General features: G+C 42.6%; 1 protein-coding gene across 2 annotated transcripts in view; it reads right to left on the bottom strand.

Moving 5' to 3' along the window:
* The window catches only part of KBTBD12 (kelch repeat and BTB domain containing 12), a 41,573-nt gene extending 21,276 nt beyond the window's left edge, over positions 1 to 20,297 (bottom strand). For both annotated transcript variants that reach the window (XR_014269519.1, XM_082487981.1), the window contains exons 1-4: positions 20,258 to 20,297; positions 10,090 to 11,224; positions 8,899 to 9,169; positions 5,469 to 5,619 (exon numbers count right to left, since the gene is read on the bottom strand). Coding sequence is in view for 1 of the 2 variants with exons in the window: in XM_082487981.1 (XP_082344107.1) it covers positions 5,469 to 5,619; positions 8,899 to 9,169; positions 10,090 to 11,159 (1,492 nt within the window). In the remaining variant the exon portion in view is untranslated. The remainder of the gene's footprint in view (positions 1 to 5,468; positions 5,620 to 8,898; positions 9,170 to 10,089; positions 11,225 to 20,257) is intronic.
* Positions 20,298 to 20,588: the final 291 nt, after the last annotated feature.

The following is a 20,588-nucleotide window of genomic DNA, read 5'->3' as shown; positions in this document are numbered from 1 at the left end:
CCTCATTTGACTGCTTAAAACTTTTAAAAGGAGCTCTCAGCAAGAACTCGGGGGAAAAAAACAAGTTGTAAGAGGTGGGATGCCAGGCTAAGGAGGATAAACAAAAAATTCTTTAGTTCCTAAATCTTCCCTAATAGGATTTCTTTTAAGTCCTTCTATATGTTCTTATTTATAAAGCAGGAGTTATATAACATAAAAGCAACACATGGTTAAAGCTGTCATGGTGATACCACATTTTTTACCAGTGACCTGTATTTCAGAGACAGTAGTTCTGCTGAATGTGTTTTAACATAAGCTAATGAATATTGCATTCAAATGGATTCATTTGGATGAATTTCCCTAATTTGTCCGTTGGCTGTAATGAGTTTTCAGAGACTTAGCTGGAAAGGATATTTTTTTAAGCAAGAGATTAAAATGCATGACCTTAAATAGAGCCTTCCCATCTGGTTTTCTTCCAAAAGTGTCTCAATTGCCTCTGTCATTAAGAACACAATACTGCTCTTTCTTGGGCTTTCCAACGAATATAGTTATGTTCCTGGGAAAATATGGAGAGAAAGAGCTAAGACCAGTCAAATGGGATGAATAGGAGAAAGGATTTTGAGCCTTAGGAAATGCTGTACATGAGGATTATGTACACTGTATAAATAGCATAGGATTCTCTAGGAACACTACACAACAAACAGACAATTATATTGCAGGATTGCTGATTAAGACACACGGTACAGGTTCCTGAACAATGCTATTACTCAGACCAAAAACTCTAATCTATTTCTCATTTTCCTTCCGTCAGTGTGACTCTAGAATAATTCCATTTCAGTCATTAGGGTTTTACACACTGGAGCTGGCAATTAGGCTGGGAAGAGTTTTTGGACAGTGACTGTGTACTCTCTGTTCTGTGCCAATAGGACTTTTCAGAAATTAACACTTCAAAGGCTAAGTGTCAGATTCTGAGCTGGGTTAGAACAAAATGAGTCTGAACAAAACACAACTGAGACCGGCAGGCTACTTACTGCAGATTTACACCTATATGGACGAGAGCAAAAATTAGACTCGTATATCAAAGAGTCTGCTACTGCATCTTATTCAAAGCTAATGCTCCATCTATGCTTTTTGCTTCATATTTATGTTAGAGATTGCATCCATACATCAGAGATATTAGAGAGGATCAACTTTTAGTGCAGTGATTTCTCATTTATGCTCTAGAGTCCCACTTAATCCTGGATGTGCTGACACCTGTATGAACTGCACAGGAAGACAGAGATCCTGCCTGAAAGAGCTGACAAACTTACTTTGTTTAAGGACTTTTGTTGACAGGAGTTGCTTGGAAGAAGTCTCATCTCTGCAACACCACTTTATGGATCCAGCTAAAGCTATATAGTTCTTTATTTCCCGTTTTTATTTCTGGGAAGCTGGGCTTGGGCCTCGTGGCATACAGAAGATATCTTGCATTTACCTGCTTCCACCTTGCCTCCCTCCTTCTCCTTCCTCTGCCCTCAGTGGATCTTTTAGATGGGCGCAGACTGTAGGCAGCCCATGGAGACAGCGCACCACATAAGGAACAAATATGATATGAAAAGCGGGTGATGCCTGTGGGAATCCAAGCAGTGCCGTCGAGCAGGCTTCTGAATTGCTCCTTCACTGAGCGTCCCATGAGTGGGGCTGCATGGGAACCTGTTAGATGTTCAAGTTCTGTGCATACGCACTTCGCCACAGGGAACCCCTGTTTGGAGTGAGGAGGGGTACAAATGGCAATGGTAGAGACTCCGTGGAAGTCTCTCTCTCATCTGTATGCCTGAGCATAGATGTCTCTGAGGTCATGACGTGAGGACAACCTATGAGCTGTGATCCTCTTCAGAATGTGCCTTTTTGCACAAACCACCCTTGACAGCATCTTTCTAGACTCCCACCATGCCCGACATTCCCTATGAGGCAGGGTGATGTCCGAGGGATCCACAGCTTTGAACAGCCTGCAGTGGTTTTACCATCCTCACAACAGTTGCTATTCTTTGGTCTGTCAGCATCAACCTCCCTTCCTTCCATTCCCTTTCTCTCCTGAATGTCATCTGCATGATCAAGTACCACATCAGACAGATTAAGAACGCTTTCGCTGTCTTCCTTTCAATGCCATGGATTGTCGGTTCACCCGGCCGGGGTTACCATCGCAATTGTTTCCGAAGGAAAACGGTACCCACCTCACAGCCCAACAGCCTGAGAACTCACAAGGTAACAAGAACTTGTCACCACGAATAAACCGTGGAATGTAGCTTTTCTGTGTGAGGTTTTAATTACAGTTGGCGAGCACGAGTTTACAGCTGGAGATGAGGCCATGTGTGATATTAGCAGAGTAAGATGCCAACGTCAGTGACTGTATCACTGTTTCCAAACAGAACTTGTTTGAAAATTGCTTCATCGTTTTGAGAGGTCTTGGAAAATGCTTTAATCTTTTCCACAGAGTTTTCAGACCATGATGGTTAACATTTACCAACCACGGTGCCTTCTCAATTTTAACAGATAAATCTTTGTTTCCACCCATACTGTTAAAGCTGGATTTAAACCAGCATATTCAAAGGTAGAATTTGTTGACAGATCATTTTTGGCTTAGTGTCAGGTTTCTCTTTCAATTAAAAAATTAGTTCTAATATTATTTGTTTACCTAAGGAAACAAGACTTATGCAATTACCCTCACTACACGTGTGTTCTCTATCTGCGTTTACATTATTTTGTCTGCCTCTCATAGCTTTTGCCCCTGTTGGCCAGTTTCAACCAAATTTTACACATTTATGGACGATAAAGTCCTCCCAAGGTTTGTGAAAATAGACAACTGGGCGTTTGTGAAAACAGCCCAGACCTAGGTCAGAATGACTTCCCTGCAATCCATATTCATGCTACCTGAGGGTAACTCATCTGTGTTGGCACTTGTTGCGGTTACACCTTGAGCGGACGGAGCATCAGAACGGAGCGAGGCTCAGAAACACAATGGTAAAAATAGCACAATCTTTCTGGGAAATCTGCTCCCCAGGGCAGCGTGTGAGCTTAGTTACCTTTGGTATAAATCACAAGCAAGTTTGTTCATTACAGTGAAATTACCCAGATGTACAGTGCCAAAACTGAGACCAAACACTGCCTTTACATATATTTAGTTACATTTCGTGGCAAGAGTGAAGGGACCAGTGCAGCAAATTGTTAATCTCAGGAATAAGTGTGTCGGTTCCATTAGGACTGCTCAAATAAGGACTGCTTGTGGGAAGGTGTGTGAACCAACGAAGTGATGGAGAGGGAACAAGAGCCTGTTCTGGCCCATGTGCTGAGCCAATTGTTTCTCACAAAAAAAGTTTTTGGTACTGGCTAGCATGTAAGAAAGAATTCAAGTCAATATTCAGCTCCCTGAATACTGCAGCACTGGCAGCTATACATAAAAAAACAATACTTTTTATTTCTTTACGTTAACAAAATGCTTGTGAAGGTCTGTGAGACCATGAACTTTCCTCAGTGCCATTTAAGCAGGCGCTTTTCAGATTTAATACTGTGCTTTGTGTTCAATCTGTACGTTTCATTACTGTAATCACTCAGATACGCTTCTTGCTTTGTGAGATTTTGAGGGAAGCAAATGGATGCACTTTTCCTTATTAGCCACTCCTTTTCCTTGTCTCAGTGTCAGGCTTGCTGTGAAGAAGACTGTCAGTTTGTTTTATCACATGCATCCCAAGGCGGCTCCTTTTTTTTCTCCCCGACTCTCTTGTGTCATCACTGCATTCGTGGTCTTGATCTCAGAGCACTTCTTACTGAAACACATGAATACAGCCTCTCTCTTCCCAACTATTACAGCTGCTTCTGCTGCCCCATTACAGCATCAGTATACATAATTATATATATTTAACCTTTTACAAAGGATGGAGTTTCCACATTTTTGAAGCATCTTTGAACCTGGGCAGCCAACACTCATTATTTAACCGCATACTGATGTTCTCTGTCACTAACCTTTGACAATAATGAAATGATTTTCTGTCTGCAAAACTCTCTTTCCCATACAGGCTTCTTTCACCTTTTCTCCTGGTTGTGACCATGGGCCTATTTCAAGCCGCTTAAGAGAAAGAAGTTTCTCTAAAAGAAGACAAATGCAGTGTTAAAGCCAGTTTCCTTTTCTACTTCAAAGACACCTTTCTTAGATACACCACCTGCAAACGCTTTCTGTATTACACGCCAGGAACAAACTCTCCTTTATCCATGGTATATAACAACCCAGAAAAAACCAGAACACCCCTTCTACAGGAGGTGTATTAAGTTGATAAGACCGTATTTATCGTGTTCACTTGGATAAGCCTGTAAGCAGGAGTAGTTCGAAGCAGAAGGGATTGAAAGGTCCTGAGGTACTGATGTGATTGCTGCCTTCTTCGTGTCTGATGCTGCCCACGGGACCTTGGGAGCATGGAAGGGCATGAATAACCTACAGCCCACTTGTGGATTAATTGACTGCATTAATTTTTTTCCACCACTTTTTCAAGTACTTTCCAGCTATAGAACTATCTCTCATTCTTCTCTACTTCATTTGGTCACCTTTCTGGCTCCTAGTCTCCTTCCAATATGCCCCTTCAACATTTTTCCCGTATCATTCCCAATGTCCCAATGCCTTTCTTCTCCATCTGCCTTTCCCTGCCTTACATCATCATTTCCTCTTCAGAAAACTCCCTTGCTTGCTACCTTCTGAGGTGTTTGCTAGTGTTCAGAAACAGGCAGTGTCCTTTCTGTTGGCTTGGGCAGAGGTTGGGATAGGGCACGAGGATGGGGTCTTTGGGAAAAGAGTCACGTTATGGATGAGGTATAGAACATGGGGATCGTTTTGGAACAAAGGATTTTGGGGGAGGAGATGTTTGAACTCTTTCACTCAAGTCTTGGGACTTTTGGTCGAAATACTGTTCTGAAACAAAAAATTAAAGATTCAACCAAAAAATTACAAAATGAAAGATTTAGATTTTCCAAAAAATGCACTGTGTTGAGGTGGGAGGAAGAAAATGTTTCACTGAATTTTATCAGAATCTACAAATGATGTTGGTTTTGACTGGGAGATTCAAATTGTCTTTTTTCCTATGCCATTCCTTCATGGTGCTGGGACCGTTCCTTAGCTTTTCCCTGCTCACCTGTGAAATGGTGCTAACACAGCTTCTCTACCCACCTTTTAAAATTCATTATCTTCTATAGCACACACTGATACTCCAAAGAAAAGTAGTTTAAAGCGCAAATTATCTTTGTTATGTTAATCCACAACACTAAACAGTTGCTTAATTTAATCTACAGGAAGGAAGAAATGATGTAGGGAAAAAAACGACTCTAGAAAAATACTATCCATTTAGTCCAACGTACTTTGTCCTATGGTACATAGCGAAGGGTGATATATTTCACTTTGCAGAGGCAAATTGCTGGAAAGAAGAAAAAGTCATGGTGCTATCTCTTAAAAATCTGTTTCCTCTTACCCAAGACATAAATCTCACTGTTGACTACGGCTGTGCTGAAGCGGTATTTGGCGTACTTCATTGGCGCGCCTTCTGTCCATTTGTCTTGGCCTGGGTCGTACCGAAACGTTCTGTTACTTAATCGATCCGGCTCATCGTCAGGCAGATCCATCTGTATGAAATATGACAGCCATATAATAATACAACATTTGGAGCCCTCTGCACGCGCCCGCATGCAATTAATCACGGCAGACAGTTGAGCAGATAAATAACATAAACACATCAATTATAGCTGCGAAGTGATTCATACTCACTGGGGTTTAACAGCACCCAGGACTTGTGGCTGGGAGGACGCTGTAGAAGGCAAATGAATGAGGGCGCCGTATTCTGCAGCAATAAAGCTGAGGATTTGGGTAATAACAATACATTCGTGGGCCCGGCTCGAGCAGAATGTACCTCTTTCACAAGGCGGCTGTAAAGCCCTAACTATAATAGCAGGAAAACCACTCCATCTGACTTTTTTCCTTCCTGCTAAAGGTTGAAATCTATTCCCGCTGTTACTCAGACCATACCCCGAGTCTCGGTGAGGTATTTTGCTGGCCTTTCTCAGGCCTGTATATATACACAACATTCTCAAGTCATTTGCAGGTTTATTTAGGCAGCCTAACCTGAGTAATGTTGTTCAACTGCTGTAACTTCACCTTCAACAGTTTTCATAATATGCTGCTAACCCTTGCTGCCATAATACTCTTTTTATACTCACTCCTACTCCTCTTGTTCTCTCTAATCTTCTTCCCCTTTCTCGGCCTGTCTCATACGATGCAGGGAACTCCGATTATGTTTTCTGGGTACGACACCCTTGAATGTAAGCAGTGGGGGGAGGATCCTGAAATATTTCAGGATGAAAGGTCTCACGTAGAGAGAGTGAGAAGGAGAGAACTACTTTGCTTACTTGTGATGGTGATACATGTGTTCTTGCTTTGCTTTTTATTTTTCTTTCCCAAAAGATCTTTCCAATGCTAATGTCATGGACAAGATATTAGGAGGCAAATTAGAAAGTAGATATATAGCCCCTTGGTTACTCCCTGTAAGTGCCGCAGGGCACGCTCTTTCTCCGTGGTAAGCGTGAAACACTAATTTATTCATTTAAAGAAGGGTAAGCTGTGTATTTTCAACACAGACTGAGCACGTACTTAGGAGCAGGCACCATTTGACATACTGTAAATTCACATCCTACCTCATTTTTGTGGTAACGTTCACCTCAGAGTGCACCCCGTGCTCTTTACGTACAGAAAACATAACATCCAGCAGCCCTTGTCTCTGTCTCAAGGGTCTGAAACCTTCCTCTCAGCCTCATCAAAGGCTTCCTTCCATTTTAAGGGCCCCCAGTTACCGAGGCTGGAGTCGCTTGGGTTTTTAACCATCCTCTGGCATCAGTGAGGCTGGACCGACGCCGAGCCCTCGCCCTCCTAAGCTGTCATCTTACATCCTGGCTTGACTTTGTCTTGTCTCGTTTCAATTGCAAAGCCTGAGTAGGAAGGGAACGTGTATTTATCTCTGTCCTGTAACGGCCACATTCATTTACAGCACTCTATCAACGCCACGTCGTTAGTATTTGTCCAGGATTGACAGAACGTTCAGTGCTGGTTGGGCACAGGGACAACTCCTGGCTTGACGAACTACTTTGCTTTCACGGCGTGGCTGTGGCAGCCCCACGTATACAATCACTGCGCCTGACGGGTGAATGCGGGGGATATACGGTACTAGAAGAATTCAGCACTCTGCAGTGCCGGTCTTAAAGCGCTTTTTTGAGAGCTTTAGCTCATTTCTTCTGATCCATTCAGGTCTGCTCTAATCTTACAAAACTATAGCTTTTAATCAATTACTGTTAAGCTGCTCATCTCAAGCCTATTTATATACAAACTCAGACGCCCATGTATTGTTACTGGTAGTATTGGGCGGCAGGTATCCACTTCAGGTGTTTTACAGGTGCCTGTATTTTTTTAAAAACCATTCTTTGCTCATTATTCCTGACATGTGCTTCTAAGCCACTTTTCCCCTTACAATCTGTTCGGGAGAACTATGAAGACAGACGAAGCTGGTTGTCTGACTTCAGCATCCATCTTTGTGACATAACGTATCTTTCAGTTCAAGTTTTTCTGCAGACAGATTGTTTCTACGTTAAGTGTTTTCATACTTTAATTCTCTAAATAGCGAGGTATCCTGGCTCAGTTGAGTATCAGAAATACTCTCTGATCTTTCTGTTGTCTCCTTCGGGGACTCCTGCACTCAAAATATCCAAAGAGGTGGAAATCTTGTTTGCTGAATGCATCTCACCTTTAAATACTTTTAACAGTAATTTATTTCAAGAGAACACAAACCAACGAGATGTGATGACAGTCTGAGCAGATTGCTGTCGGCAATAAGGATTACAGATGCTCTACTTTATCGTCAAGTGAATGTGGGGCTTTATCTTGGATGTTCAAATTTAAACTGCACCGAGCAGTAAATAAGAATGGGCTGCGCTCTTAAAAAAGATCTTTCACGCTGGGAGTAGCTGGAGAGAGCGAGCACTGGTCCTGACATCCATCTTCCTTGTAGCATAGTTCTGTATATTCCCTGTACTACTGAATGTGGTACCTGTGGCCCTGCTGAAATTTCCTATTGAAACTTTACACGGCCAAACAACGCAACTGAATCAAATAAATGGATTGATTAAAGGAATCTCTTTTCCAGAGAATGCTTTGACTTTTCATTTAAAATATCAGATAATGAAAATCAAATTCATGAGCTTTAGTTAAGCAAGGAGGTTTCCTGAGAAATTGAGGTAAACTTTAAATTTCAGATAATCCGTCCCTGGAATTTACCTGTGCCCACGCTTTTTGAAGACAGGGCTCAGTTTAGGGCCCCTGTATGACTTCAATACCATTATTTACTGATACCTAGGAAGATAAATATGGTATATAAGGAAATATAAGGTATATAAGCCTTTCTGTGAAAAGATTAAGTCAATCCATTTTTCACAGCTTGTCATGATAAAAGAGTGCGAAATAAGTACTAAATATCATCCTAGTTATTTCAAGGTGTTGGTGTTTGGTTTTTTGTTTGTTTGGGGTTTTTTTTCTTCAAAAATAAGGTGTTTAACCCGGTAGCTATTTTAAAATGGAACCCATGTTGACACAGGAGATGCGTTTTAAACACTTGCTCGCTGTGCGCATCTCTATGCAACAGCTGCCCTTCCTGAAGTTGGTATTTACACTAAGGATGGCAAAAGATGGATATTATTCCTCTTCACGCTGTTTGGTTTCCCCATGAAAGGTGTTTAATCAGAGGAATGGGAGCAATTTATTCTCCTGTTACGCAAGAAGCACCACAAAAATCGCACATCATATAAACCAAGCGTAGCTCTGCTCGTTAGTAAACAAACAAAACAAAAGGCACATTTCTTAACCTGTGGGGTCCATCCACCCAGCACGTAGAGCTTATTCTTCACCGTCACCACCACATGGCAGGCTAATGGCACTGGAAGAGGCGCCGTGCTTCTCCAGGTGCCCTGCTCCATGGAATACTTCTCCACACCGTTTGTGACCAGATACTGATTTTTCACTTTCATTTGCCCTCCTATTACATAGAGATCGTTATGGATAGTGCCCAATGCATAGAGTTCACGGAGCTGCGTGCTGCACAGGCTGTGCCAAAACTGGTTTCCTCGCTGGTGGTATCTGCAGGAAAATCCAAAGTTGTAAATGCCCTGGTTCACTGAGGTCCCGTCACCTTGTCTTGAAACGTTACCCCCTTCATCGTCAACGTTTATTCAGACAATGGCACAATGACAAGAGGAACTTTCTCCTTCACAGAGAGGTTATAAAATTGAGCCCAATGTTTGCAAGATCGAGCATTTTTAGTATGAGGAATCCTAGGCATCCTTTCAAAGATATTTGACCCTAATTGAGGGAAGAAGTCCCTTATTTCTGCACACGCTGCTCAGTCACAGTTTCCACTGAAGTTAGTGGGAAGACCGAGCGCTCGACACTGCTGAAAATAAGGCCACTTCACCTGCCTCAGTGTGGATTCACTTCCTTAAATTTAGGCATCTGTATTTGAAAATGCTGGCACCATTTTGTAATTTTATCTTTAATTGAGAAAGTCTCTGTTTTTCTTTAAAATGGGCACCTCTGAAAAAGACATGAGTAAAAGCAGAACGAGGGTTTAAAGCTATCAACCGTTATCCTTTAATCTCTGAAGTACTATCATCAACATCAACAGAGAAGTGTTCTGTGTCTATCTGGACTCCTTGGGTCATTCGCTTGACTCATTTCCCCCTGCTAATGACCTAGAAAAGAGTATCCTAGGAAAACATTGAAATTTGAGTAAGGAGAAAATAAAATCCCCATACATTGATGCAAGATCTAGTCAAGCTCATTTACACAGAGATGCCACGAGAGTAAATCCTTCTTCTTTCAGAAGAAAAGGCATCAAGATTTGGTTGTATGTATATAATTCAGTGTCATGAAGATAAAATGTGAAAACTTTCAAGTAAAGAATGCTTTGTCTAATGGTCTTTTTTTTTTTTTTTTAAAGAAACATTATTTGGATTTAAAATTTTTAAGTAATTAGGGATTTTCTGACAGAGGGTACACACCTATAAATTTCGATGTTCCTGGTCTTTTGTCTAGACATTTTGACAGCGCTTGCCTCTCCTGCCACAATAATATCATTATTCTCAGTGACAACACCAGCGCAAACGCATCCTAGCCCCTCTCCATACTTTGGAGAGGAGATGAAGTAAGTCTTTTGTGTTGCAGGAGCGTAACAAAAACTGGCATCTGCATAGCTACCATGTCTTGACCTAATGCCGAGAGAATTGTTGCCGATGCAGAGTAAGAGATCAGTAGTCTCCATGCCGTATCGCAGGCTGAGAGAAGGGTGGCTGGAGAGCCTGATGGTTTTCAGTGCTTCCTCAAACATATCGTTGCATTCTGCATTGCACAAGATCATTGTGTTCCTTTTCCGGGCTTCCATGAGAAAGGAAGGGCTGACAAGTACCAGCCTCACTTGCTTCAGGAGCTCGATAAGGTGCTCTGCACGTGACTTTCTGCTGTGCTTGACCCATCTAATGACGAGGTCCAGAATGCTCTCCTCCCTGGAAATATTCAGATCATCTGATTTTATGAGAGTCAATAGCTGCTGGAATTCAATCTCTAATATTTCTTCCTGTAAGCTCACCTCAGCAAAATGCTGATATAAGTATTTCCTCGCTTGATCAGACAAATCTTCTGCCCCGATGTGGTTTGCAAAGTAGTAGATGCCCACACAGTTGGAAGCATCCATATGGTCCATCATGTACTTCTGACACATACTGAAAACATCTTCCATCTGCATGAAATATGCAGCAAGCGCAACAGTCTGCACATTCTGATTAGTGAGGTGTAAATCTGCACTGTACATGTAATTGAGTATTACGGACACGCTCTCTGCGGAGATGTCATACAGTACCACTTCTCTTTGCGTGCATTCAACCAAGCCACAGGTAAACATGGCTTTGAAATAGGGACTGAAGGCAGCCAGCACCACCTTATGGCAGGGGAATTTCTCACCTTCTGCAACTAGGACAACATCAATAATTTCTGTTGATTCTTTCATTCTCTTTACTTGTTCCAATAAAGTCCAGCTATGGCGCTGCTTTCTTTTCTCCTCAGCGTTATGATCCATGCTTGATCTCCAAACTTCCTGTTTTTAAATCTCCTCAGAATTCAAGGTCTTCATCAGGAATGTTTCTAGAGGTAGAAGCATAACATTGTCCAATAAGGACAAATTATTGGGCAGATGAATATTGCTGTTAGTACCTAAAGATTGTCATTCAATAGAATCATAGAATCGCTGAGGTTGGAAGGGACCTTTAAGATCATCAAGTCCAACCATTAACCTACCCTGACAAAACCACTTCTAAACCCTGTCCCCAAGTACCACATCTACCTTTTTTCTAAACACCTCCAGGGATGGCAAATCCACCACCTCCCTGGGCAGCCTATTCCAATGTTTAATAACCCTTTCAGTGAAAAAATTTTTCCTAATATCCAATCTAAACCTCCCCTGACATAACTTGAACCCATTTCCTCTCATCCTACCACTTGTCACCAGGGAGAAGAGGTCAGCCCCCACCTCTCTACAACCTCCTTTCAGGCAGTTGTAGAGGGTGATAAGGTCTCCCTTCAGCCTCCTCTTCTCCTGGCTAAACTACCGCAGTTCCCTCAGTCATTCCTCATAAGACTTGTATAGGGTGTGATATAAATCAGTAATGCATAAAAAGTATGTAAAATTATGGTGAGGTCTCAGGCTTAAGATCTCCAAGACAAACTAAAATAAAAATCAACACTTCAAATGATCATCAATATCCAATAACACCCCCCACACACACATAAGTTTCGTGATTATTTAAAGAAAATTACAGACTTCCCTTCAAAACAGTCTTTTCCATCTGCCTTCTCCCTCCTTTCCCTGATCCTGATGCAAAGCCTGTTAAAATCAAGGGAAAGCTTTCCACTGACTTTAATAAACTCTAGGTCAGGCCCTTAGTCCCTTGGCTATTCAAGTTTTGTCTCTCACATATGCCTGAAGGACATAAGAATCATCGAATCATCTAGGTCAGAAGGGACCTTAAAGATTGAGTCCAACCATCAACCCAGCACTGCCAAAACCACCACTAAACCACATCCCTCAGCACCACATCTACCCATCTTTTAAATACCTCCAGGGATGGTGATTCCACCACTTCCCTGAGCAGCCTGTTGAGTTCTTGCTTAGATGCTGGAAGTGCCTTATATTTTCAACAGCCCCTTAGGTTAGACAGCTACAATGGAGTAGTGCCTTCTCAGTGCTCACAGCTCCTCTCAAACTAGGAGTTAGGCCCAAGTGGAGACTTCAGAAAAGGGTTTTTACAAGACCAGAAAAAGGGGAAAAACAGTAGACTTGCTTCTCTCATTAGTTTTTACAGCGATTTACACCTCTGCAAAGCAGGTAGGAAATAAAGCCACTAGCGCCACCCAGTTCACCGGCATTTTACAGAGACGTCAGCAGATGTGTGGCTGTTCGGTACTCTGCCTTACCACCAGACTTGGCTACCCATTTGCAGAACAGTTTTGGTTCAAAAGCCCCGTGCTTACACCCTTGCCAAGCAGTTCGGAAGCTGCCACCTCATTACTCTACCAACAGATTTGTCTCTGCCCAGCTGTACCAGTCGCTCTCTCCCCAGGCTTCAAGCTGAGACAGTGAAGACAACATTATGGGCAGAGACAGCTTCCACCCCTGAAGTGTGGTGGCAGAACTGGCAGGAAGCTACTTGGTCCAATTGGCCAGATCCTTTACTCTTTCCCACCAAAGCGTAGGTCACTGGTTTCTACACAGTTGCTGCTGGCTTGCTTTGGGATAAATAAAGGATTAGTAAATAGGGCCAGCTTTCGAGCTGTCCTCCTGCTTCTCAGCGGGATGTTTAAGTGCTGCAGATTCACAGAGTTTGGGTTCCACTTACTGTAACCTCAGATGGGATTTTTAATGAAATTGTAATTATTCACACACTCCCTCCAGTTTTTATTACTGGGAAATAGAAGGAACTTCATAGTCCCATTTCTGTTTTTTTTTTTTTGGGGCGGGAGGGCGTTTACTTAACCTCCAAGGCTTTCAGATCAGCAAGCTGCAGAACGTGAGGTACGGTGGTAGAACTGTCAATGGGAGAATGACTTTTACCCATCACTTGAGGGATACCAGTCCTTAACACCGTTTTTGTCTCTAATGTGGTGCTGAGACAGTTCTGTTGTGGAAATGCACGAAGGACTCACATCATGAATCACCAATACACAGACAAGTCCTGAAGTTGTGGTATAACCATGTTTGAAACACATTGTAAACATGCTATCAATTGCTTAACGGGACTATTCAAATGAGTAACATTCATCACCAGCTTAAATATTTGCAGGATCAGGGTCTCATACAGCAGATTGAACTGGTTTTCTCAAATCCTGGAAGCACAAAAAGCAGTCTCAGTCTCATTTAAAAAATATGTATCAACATAAAAAAATGAGTATATGAAATCCCTTGAAATCCACCCAAAGGTATTTTCACAAACAGTCGAGATTTCTCTAGAGATCTAACTGTTTGGGGTTTTCTTTAAATATTGTAGTTATGTCCCAGGTGAAAAGGAAACCTACAGCTATATCATCAATCTCGGACCTACTCTTTTAGCTGTTCGGTTGTTTTTGGAAGTAGTCATCATTCTGTTTTGGCAAATTACATAGATTCCTCACTTTGAGTGCTAAATTAAAAGCCAGGCGTGCTTGTAGACTAGCATTTCCTTGCTTTTATCAATTCTTTCACATATTCCAACTCTGGAACTGGAAGCAACACATCTGAGAAACTAATCTGAGTTATTACCAGATTTAAAAAATGGATTGGGAAGACAAAATATTAACTTCATAGTCTGAACGTGGGCCAAGCTCTGAGCTCTTCTTACAGTACTTTTTCTTAAAATCAAAGGCAGTAAGGTTAGTACAAAAAATAAAGCAATGGTATTCGCAAAATCTAGAATTTTGGTTTTTTCATTTGCTGGCTACATTGAAATCAAATACCGCATTTGAGAAAACGTGGGTCTTAATCCTGCATCAACTGCCTCTGGAGTAGTCTTTACAGTCAGTAGAAGCCTTTTATGAGATAGGAAATGCTCTTTTCTTTAATCCCATGTGATAATCAGGTGGCCAGTTTATTGTTTTCCCCTCATGCTATTTTATCACCTTGTAATATTTGATCTTCACTGCATTTTGATAAAGGAAGCACATCATATCTCAAGGATGATGTATTATAAGCACACATATCTTAAAGCAGATGAGCTGTAGTAACCAGGTTGTTCACTCTCCACCCGGATGAAAGTGTTAATAACTACCAGCAAGACCCCACTCCTGTTTAGCAATCTGACTAACCGGGGTTTTTCCTCTGAAGTGATCAACTTCTCTCCTTTCTCTTTTGTGATGCCAGAGCTTCACACATCCTCCAGCTTTTCCATAATGGACAAAATGTGCATTTTTAATGTGCAGAACAAGTGAGATGATTAATCATCATCATCTTTCCCAGACTTTTGTCCAGATCAGGAAGAAGCAGTGCGTAGAACTGAGTTATGATTTCACTTCCTTTGCTGGTCACCTTTAAGTTTTCTTTCACCATTAATTTAGCTTTCTTAAGAGCAACACTTTCTCTTTGATTACGCTGTTCAGCGGATCTGTAAATTTTGTGTTCATTTAACAGTGATTGGGATATCTGGCGCAACATGCTCGCGGCCTTTTTCTCCTCTCTCTCGTCATTATGATGTCAGCAAAAGCACAGTGTAGCTCATGCCGTTCATGTACTACTTCAGGCACAAATTTCCTGACAGGGAAGTCCTACACCCACTACCCAGATGATGAAGGGCAGTGCCCGTGTGCACCCAGTGCGGGGTGGTCTCCTCCGCCGCCCACAAATCTGGTGGGGTGGCTGTGGGCATCCTCCCCAGGAGCAGCAGCAGCCTGTGAGCGGCAGATGGGGCGGCCTCCCCTCTCCTGGAGCTGGTCCACCCCCAACTGTCACCTCATCCTTGGGCTGGATCACCTGCAACCATCCGACCTCCTCTTCACCCACTTCCTTGAGCTCCGCAGAGCAAGGCTGCTTCCCCAGCCAGAGCTGTAGGCAGGGCTCGATTACCTGCCGCTTTCGAGGAGGCGGTATTTGCCTTTCCTTGTCAGGATGCACCTTCTTCATCTCCTTGCTTTGATAGCACACCGAGCTCCTGACTGAACCGCACTCAATAAAATCATGCTGCCGACTTGCATACAAGTCTACTTTCTCCATCCTACAGCCAAGGAAACTGAAGCTAAAAGGTTAAAAAGAAAACGGGATTAAAACCCAGGGGTGAAATCCTTTCATTAACTTCAGAAATTCATCCCTGTGCATTAGCTACAAACTTGTCACTCCCCTTCTGGCTTTTAGCAGTGTTTAGGTGAGGTCATTGGAAGGATATTAATATTCTCCTTTATATCACTGGGAAGACTATTAAAGGGTAATAATGAAACGGTGCTGCTATGCTTTCCCCTCTGGGTTACAGAGGAAAAAGATGGTACATTGATATTAAAAGAAAGGATAAATGTGATACAAATATAATTTGCAGCAAGACACTATACCAAGATTGTGCCAGAGGCTGGGTTGTCATTATAAAATCTCCAGTGTGGGGCTCAAATCCTTTGTAATGTCACCAGGAGCTGAAAGCAGAGTCATTGCCTTATTCAGAGTTTTTGGGATATTTTTCTTCTATTGTGAAAAATGGATTCAGGTGCAAATCTTCATTTCATGTTACTTTATTTCAGAGCTGTGCTGTTAATTTTCCTCCAGTTCTGGCTGCTACTTTTATTTCTGTATGAGCTGTTTTGTTAGTCTAATTTTGCCTTTTTTTTTTTTTTTTTTTGCCTTTGTGTCATGAACCTTACGAAGAGTCGTATATAATTTTATGCAGGAGCTACAGCATACGTTTTGCAAGGCAGTAGGGTGCTGCATGAGCAGTTCAAAACATAAATAAGCGCACTGCTGTGAGCTCAGCTCTTTAGCTTTTATGAGGCTATCAAACTATAAATAAATACTGTCCTCAATTCTCAGTTACACTGCAGCCTCTTTGAACTGCCCCAGCGCAAAGGGACTGTAAACCAGATGGAATCATCTCATCAGGAATTTCCCTTAACCTCTGGAAAAGAAAAAGCTACCTTGTCATTAGAGACATTATTTTGTCTGTATTTTTGTCTGGGACATGGATTTATTTTTTTTTTTTCCTTGTCTTTTCCTCCCCCCCGGGTCCCAAGGAATCTGCCCTTTCCCGCGCCGTGGTGGGAGGGTGGGAGCTGCGGGACCCGCTGCGGAAGAGGTCACAGCACCCAGCGTGGGGCAGGGGCTGCGGCGCTGGGGGGGCACCTCCTGCATCCTCCTCTGCCTTCCCCCCCCCCTTTTCTTTGCCTTAATGAGGCTGCCCCGTCTTCAGCCTGCCTCCCTTCAGGTGCTGAAAGGATCAGAGTTCAGTCACATCAAAGAACCGGTGCCTCTGCCTATGAATTATTTGTGCTTCCTTTGTCATCAGTAAGCTGAGAAGCAAATCTGTTAATTGTATGCATTATGACATTTGGCTGACAGCCACAGCGAGGCAGAAATCAGTACCCAAATGATAATAATGTTATAATCTCAGGGTTTAATTATGAAGGCTGCGCTGGCATTTAAGATCAAGATTTTAAACCGTGCAAAAGATCCCGCAGTGCTCAAGAAGGGCAAATAGCGATGCTAATCTTGATATAGGGAAACGATATAATAAGAATGAGACATAGAAAGGAAGCTTCCAGGGAATTATAGATGTTCCTATTATCCTAATTCTGATACCTGGAAAAAATTATTACACGATTGAATTGTAGGAATTTAGAGAGCAATAAGGTGATAAGAGCAGCTATAGCACCTATTTATCAAGAACAAATTGTGTCAATCCAATCTAGTTTTCTTCATTGTTTCAGGGATAATAGGGGATAAATTAGATACTTTGTCTTGAGTGAAGTTACTGATATAGTTCCACATGATATCATTAGAAACAAATTGTGATTAAATCAACTGACTAAATCAGCCTAAGTTAGATCCCAGCTGGCTGAAAAAGCACATTCAAAGAATAGTTACCAGTGGTCAGACTGGGAAGCACTTCCAGCCTGTGCCTAGAGATCTGGGCTGAAAAGGTCACTCACAGTTTCAGGGAGCACTTACTTTTCTTGCTTTGACTTAGTATGTCTCGAATGAACTTCATCCATTCTGTCCAGATAAAAATATGCAAACTTGTGGCAGAGCATTTAAGTGGGAGAACATTTAGTTCTTTTTAGGAAAATTATGTCTGTACAGTTTGAGAGGGCATACAGGTAAATGTCTCCAATAAACAGTTCTCTGTGACAGTTAGCCATTTAACGTTTGCATATGGCTCAAGTATCACCACAACTACTAGCAGCCAGGGTACCTTTTCTGAAGTTTTCCATATTCTGTCAGTTGGTAGTTACTTGGAGATTTAGGATTTTCGGGTTTTCAAAGGCATCTAATTAAGTTAAAAGTCCAAGTCCTACTTAAGCTCACTGTGCAATTTAGAAACTGAAGTGTCTGCGTCACTTCTAAAGGTAGAACTTCAGCCTTAAATTGCATAGGCAGTTTTAAAAGGTTTACCAGATGACGTGATCTCCTTCCCATTAAAGTCAGAGAAAGAAGTCTCCTTGCTCAGCCCTATCCATCTCCCAGAATCAGCCCCACAGCAGGTACATTTCAGGTGATCTGAACTGATTTATTGCAGGAAGGGAAGAAGGAATTGTAAAGTTTTGAAACTGTGAACACTACAGATCCAGTTATGTCATTAGCCTATATAAGATAAAGTATGACAATCCTTCTGAGAGAGTTTTTAACTACTTTTCTCCCTCAGTCCCTGTGGCACCTTGTTTATTTTCACGTGCCCTCTGATAGCGAGGAGCTGGGGTCAAGGCAGTCACGCTCATGCTACCCAAGCATGGGCTGGCTCCTGCTGGGACACGTGCCGCTAGCCACCCCCATGGCAGCTTTCCTAGCAGGTTACAGTCCGCAAGTGGTGTAGAAGGAAGCTCTCGGTGAGAAGACGGGCTGCTGACCTACAAGCTGCTCCTACAGATGTGGACAGCTGTGTTGTGTTCCCCTGCGTGCATCACCACATCCCTGCCGCTGTAAGCATCCCACTGCCAGCGGAGACTGGAATCCTCTCCACTCAGACCGCTACAGACACAGCCTGTCCTTTCTTTAGTAGCTTATTTGTTTTCTTTCTCATTTCAGTGCTCATAATTTAAAATAAAAATAAAACGGGACTTAACAAGGCTCTTTGGGCTAGGAGAAGCTTGACACCTAACAGAGAGGCTTTAAGCAGCCTGCAAAGCTTCAGAAACCGCGTTTGGGAGCACGTTTGACCATCGGAGACCTGAAGAGGCTTTGATCAGTTTTCAAAGCCTTTGGGCAGTTTACGGCTCTGGAAGGATTTGACAGTTTGAGCTCCGTTTACTGCCAAGACAGAGGCCTAGATGTGGGATTGGATTAATATTGATCCTATCTCAGCAAATACCAGGCATATTTTTTTCTTCTTTAAACTGTTATAGATTCATGGAAAAAAAAAAAAAAAAAAAAAAAAAAAAATCAAAGCAGCTGAAAATGAAAGACCCCATGGGCCATCTTTTCAAACATGCTTTCACCTGACCTTAATCTTACTCTGATTCAAAGCTCAGTGAAGTCAGTCAAAAGAATCCCATGATTTAAGTAAAAAAATGCATGTGGCTCTGTTCACAAACAAGCACCAATAAACAAATCCGTCTGAGCCAATTATGTGCATTAATTGCATGAGAAGAATAGAAGCTAAATATATACTTACAGAGCCCATTTCTTTTACAGTTCACATGTGCAGATCGTTTTCTTACATATCAAAACTAATTGAAATGGCAAAGTGCTCATTCACAGAAGGAGGATGCACAAGTGTTTTACATATCCAATGACAGGTGCCAGCAGAAGGAAAAATGTATTTCTAAAACATATTTTAGTAGCTCTTTCAGTAGCCTGGCAAAGGTCTTAGAGGTTTCTCTTTTTGCATTTATCTAAACATGCAGGTGAGCATAGGAAAGGCTTACTTTCTGGAACAATTACATCATACTGTGTAAATTGGGCTGTATCACAATTAAAAGAAACATAATTTAATAACTTGGTGCAAACTAGGCTCTATTTGCATTTTTACAACAGAAGAGATCGTGAACTCTAATTGCTAATATTTACATAAAACTCTGAAACATGTATCCGTTTGGTGAGCAAATGCTAGTACGTAAAAGCTTTAATATCCCTGTCAGCAGTGAAATTAAAATAAATTGCAAGTTGTAAACCCTTATAACTTGACGTCAGCATTCCATTAGTTACTGTTCAAATCCAACCTTCCCCATAAATTTCTTTAGTTGCAATTTCAATCACTCCTAAGCAAATATCTGGGTTTGTCCATACCCATGGAAAAGATAATTCATAGCAACCCATGGCAACAACACACCACCACCTCCAAAACGGCCCCTGCACTAACGCGCATATTCGATACCAACTAAATCTGCAACTCTCCGCTGAACTCTCATACTAAAACTATTCAGCCTCTTGATGGTAAGGATCAGTCCCATGCACATATAGATGCCTTGGTGGGAGAAACAAGAGTTTCTCCGAGCTTCCTTGCCGGAAGCAAGTCTAGATGTTTGCAGGCGCGTGGAGTGTGCAAACCCACCCACGCACCCACCTTCGACACTGAAGTTTCTGCATCTGCAGGCTGATGCTATTCCCACACTGCCAGCAAACCCCACAGGACTGGGGGACTGCAAAGGGACCCCAAGTTTGACATTGTTTGTGGGTTCCCATCCTAACTTTGTAATCCGTCTCTCACATTTGGTTTAAGAACTGGACAGGAGGCGCTGTAAGGAACCGAGAGGGCTTTGATTTCGGCACCGACAATAGGTCCAACGGCTTCCCCACCACATAGCTGCCTTGGGCTGACCCTGCATCGCCGTGTGTAGGCCCCCTCTCCAGCGTCTTTACAGGTTCCCCGAGACATACATTCAAGTGCCCCTGCCCACAAAGTTCCCACGCACACAGCAACCCAAAGCAGCCCGGCCCTGCCGTTTCCACGTTGCCCGTCCATCCCAGCGCCAAACTCCCTTCTCTTTCCTGCTCTGAGCAGGGAAAAGATTTAAATGTACCTTTCCGACGCCAGGAGCAGTGGGTGCCTGCGAGAGTGTGTGGGAGAGGGAAACACAGATCTCATCCAGCAGCACAGAGCTTCTGGTGAGCAGCGAGGTGCCAGGGCTATAAATAGCCCGCGCTGGGCTCCTGGCTGGGACAAGGAGCTGCTTTAATGTCATGCACAGGGGTACATTAGGACTCAGCTGACTGGCAGTAGTGCTGCCCTCCTTCCCCCTGCCAGACAGCAGTAAAAACCTCCTCTGTGGGACGGCACAGTCACCGCTTGTGTTGGCGGCCCACCTAAAGAGTTATGTCTGTCCATCCCCCACCCTTGCCACAGGCACATCT

The sequence above is a fragment of the Vanellus vanellus genome, assembly GCF_965231255.1.
Source record: "Vanellus vanellus genome assembly, chromosome: 9".
NCBI lineage: Eukaryota > Metazoa > Chordata > Aves > Charadriiformes > Charadriidae > Vanellus > Vanellus vanellus.
Note: the sequence above shows the minus strand (reverse complement) of the source record. Positions and strands in the feature narration are given on the sequence as shown.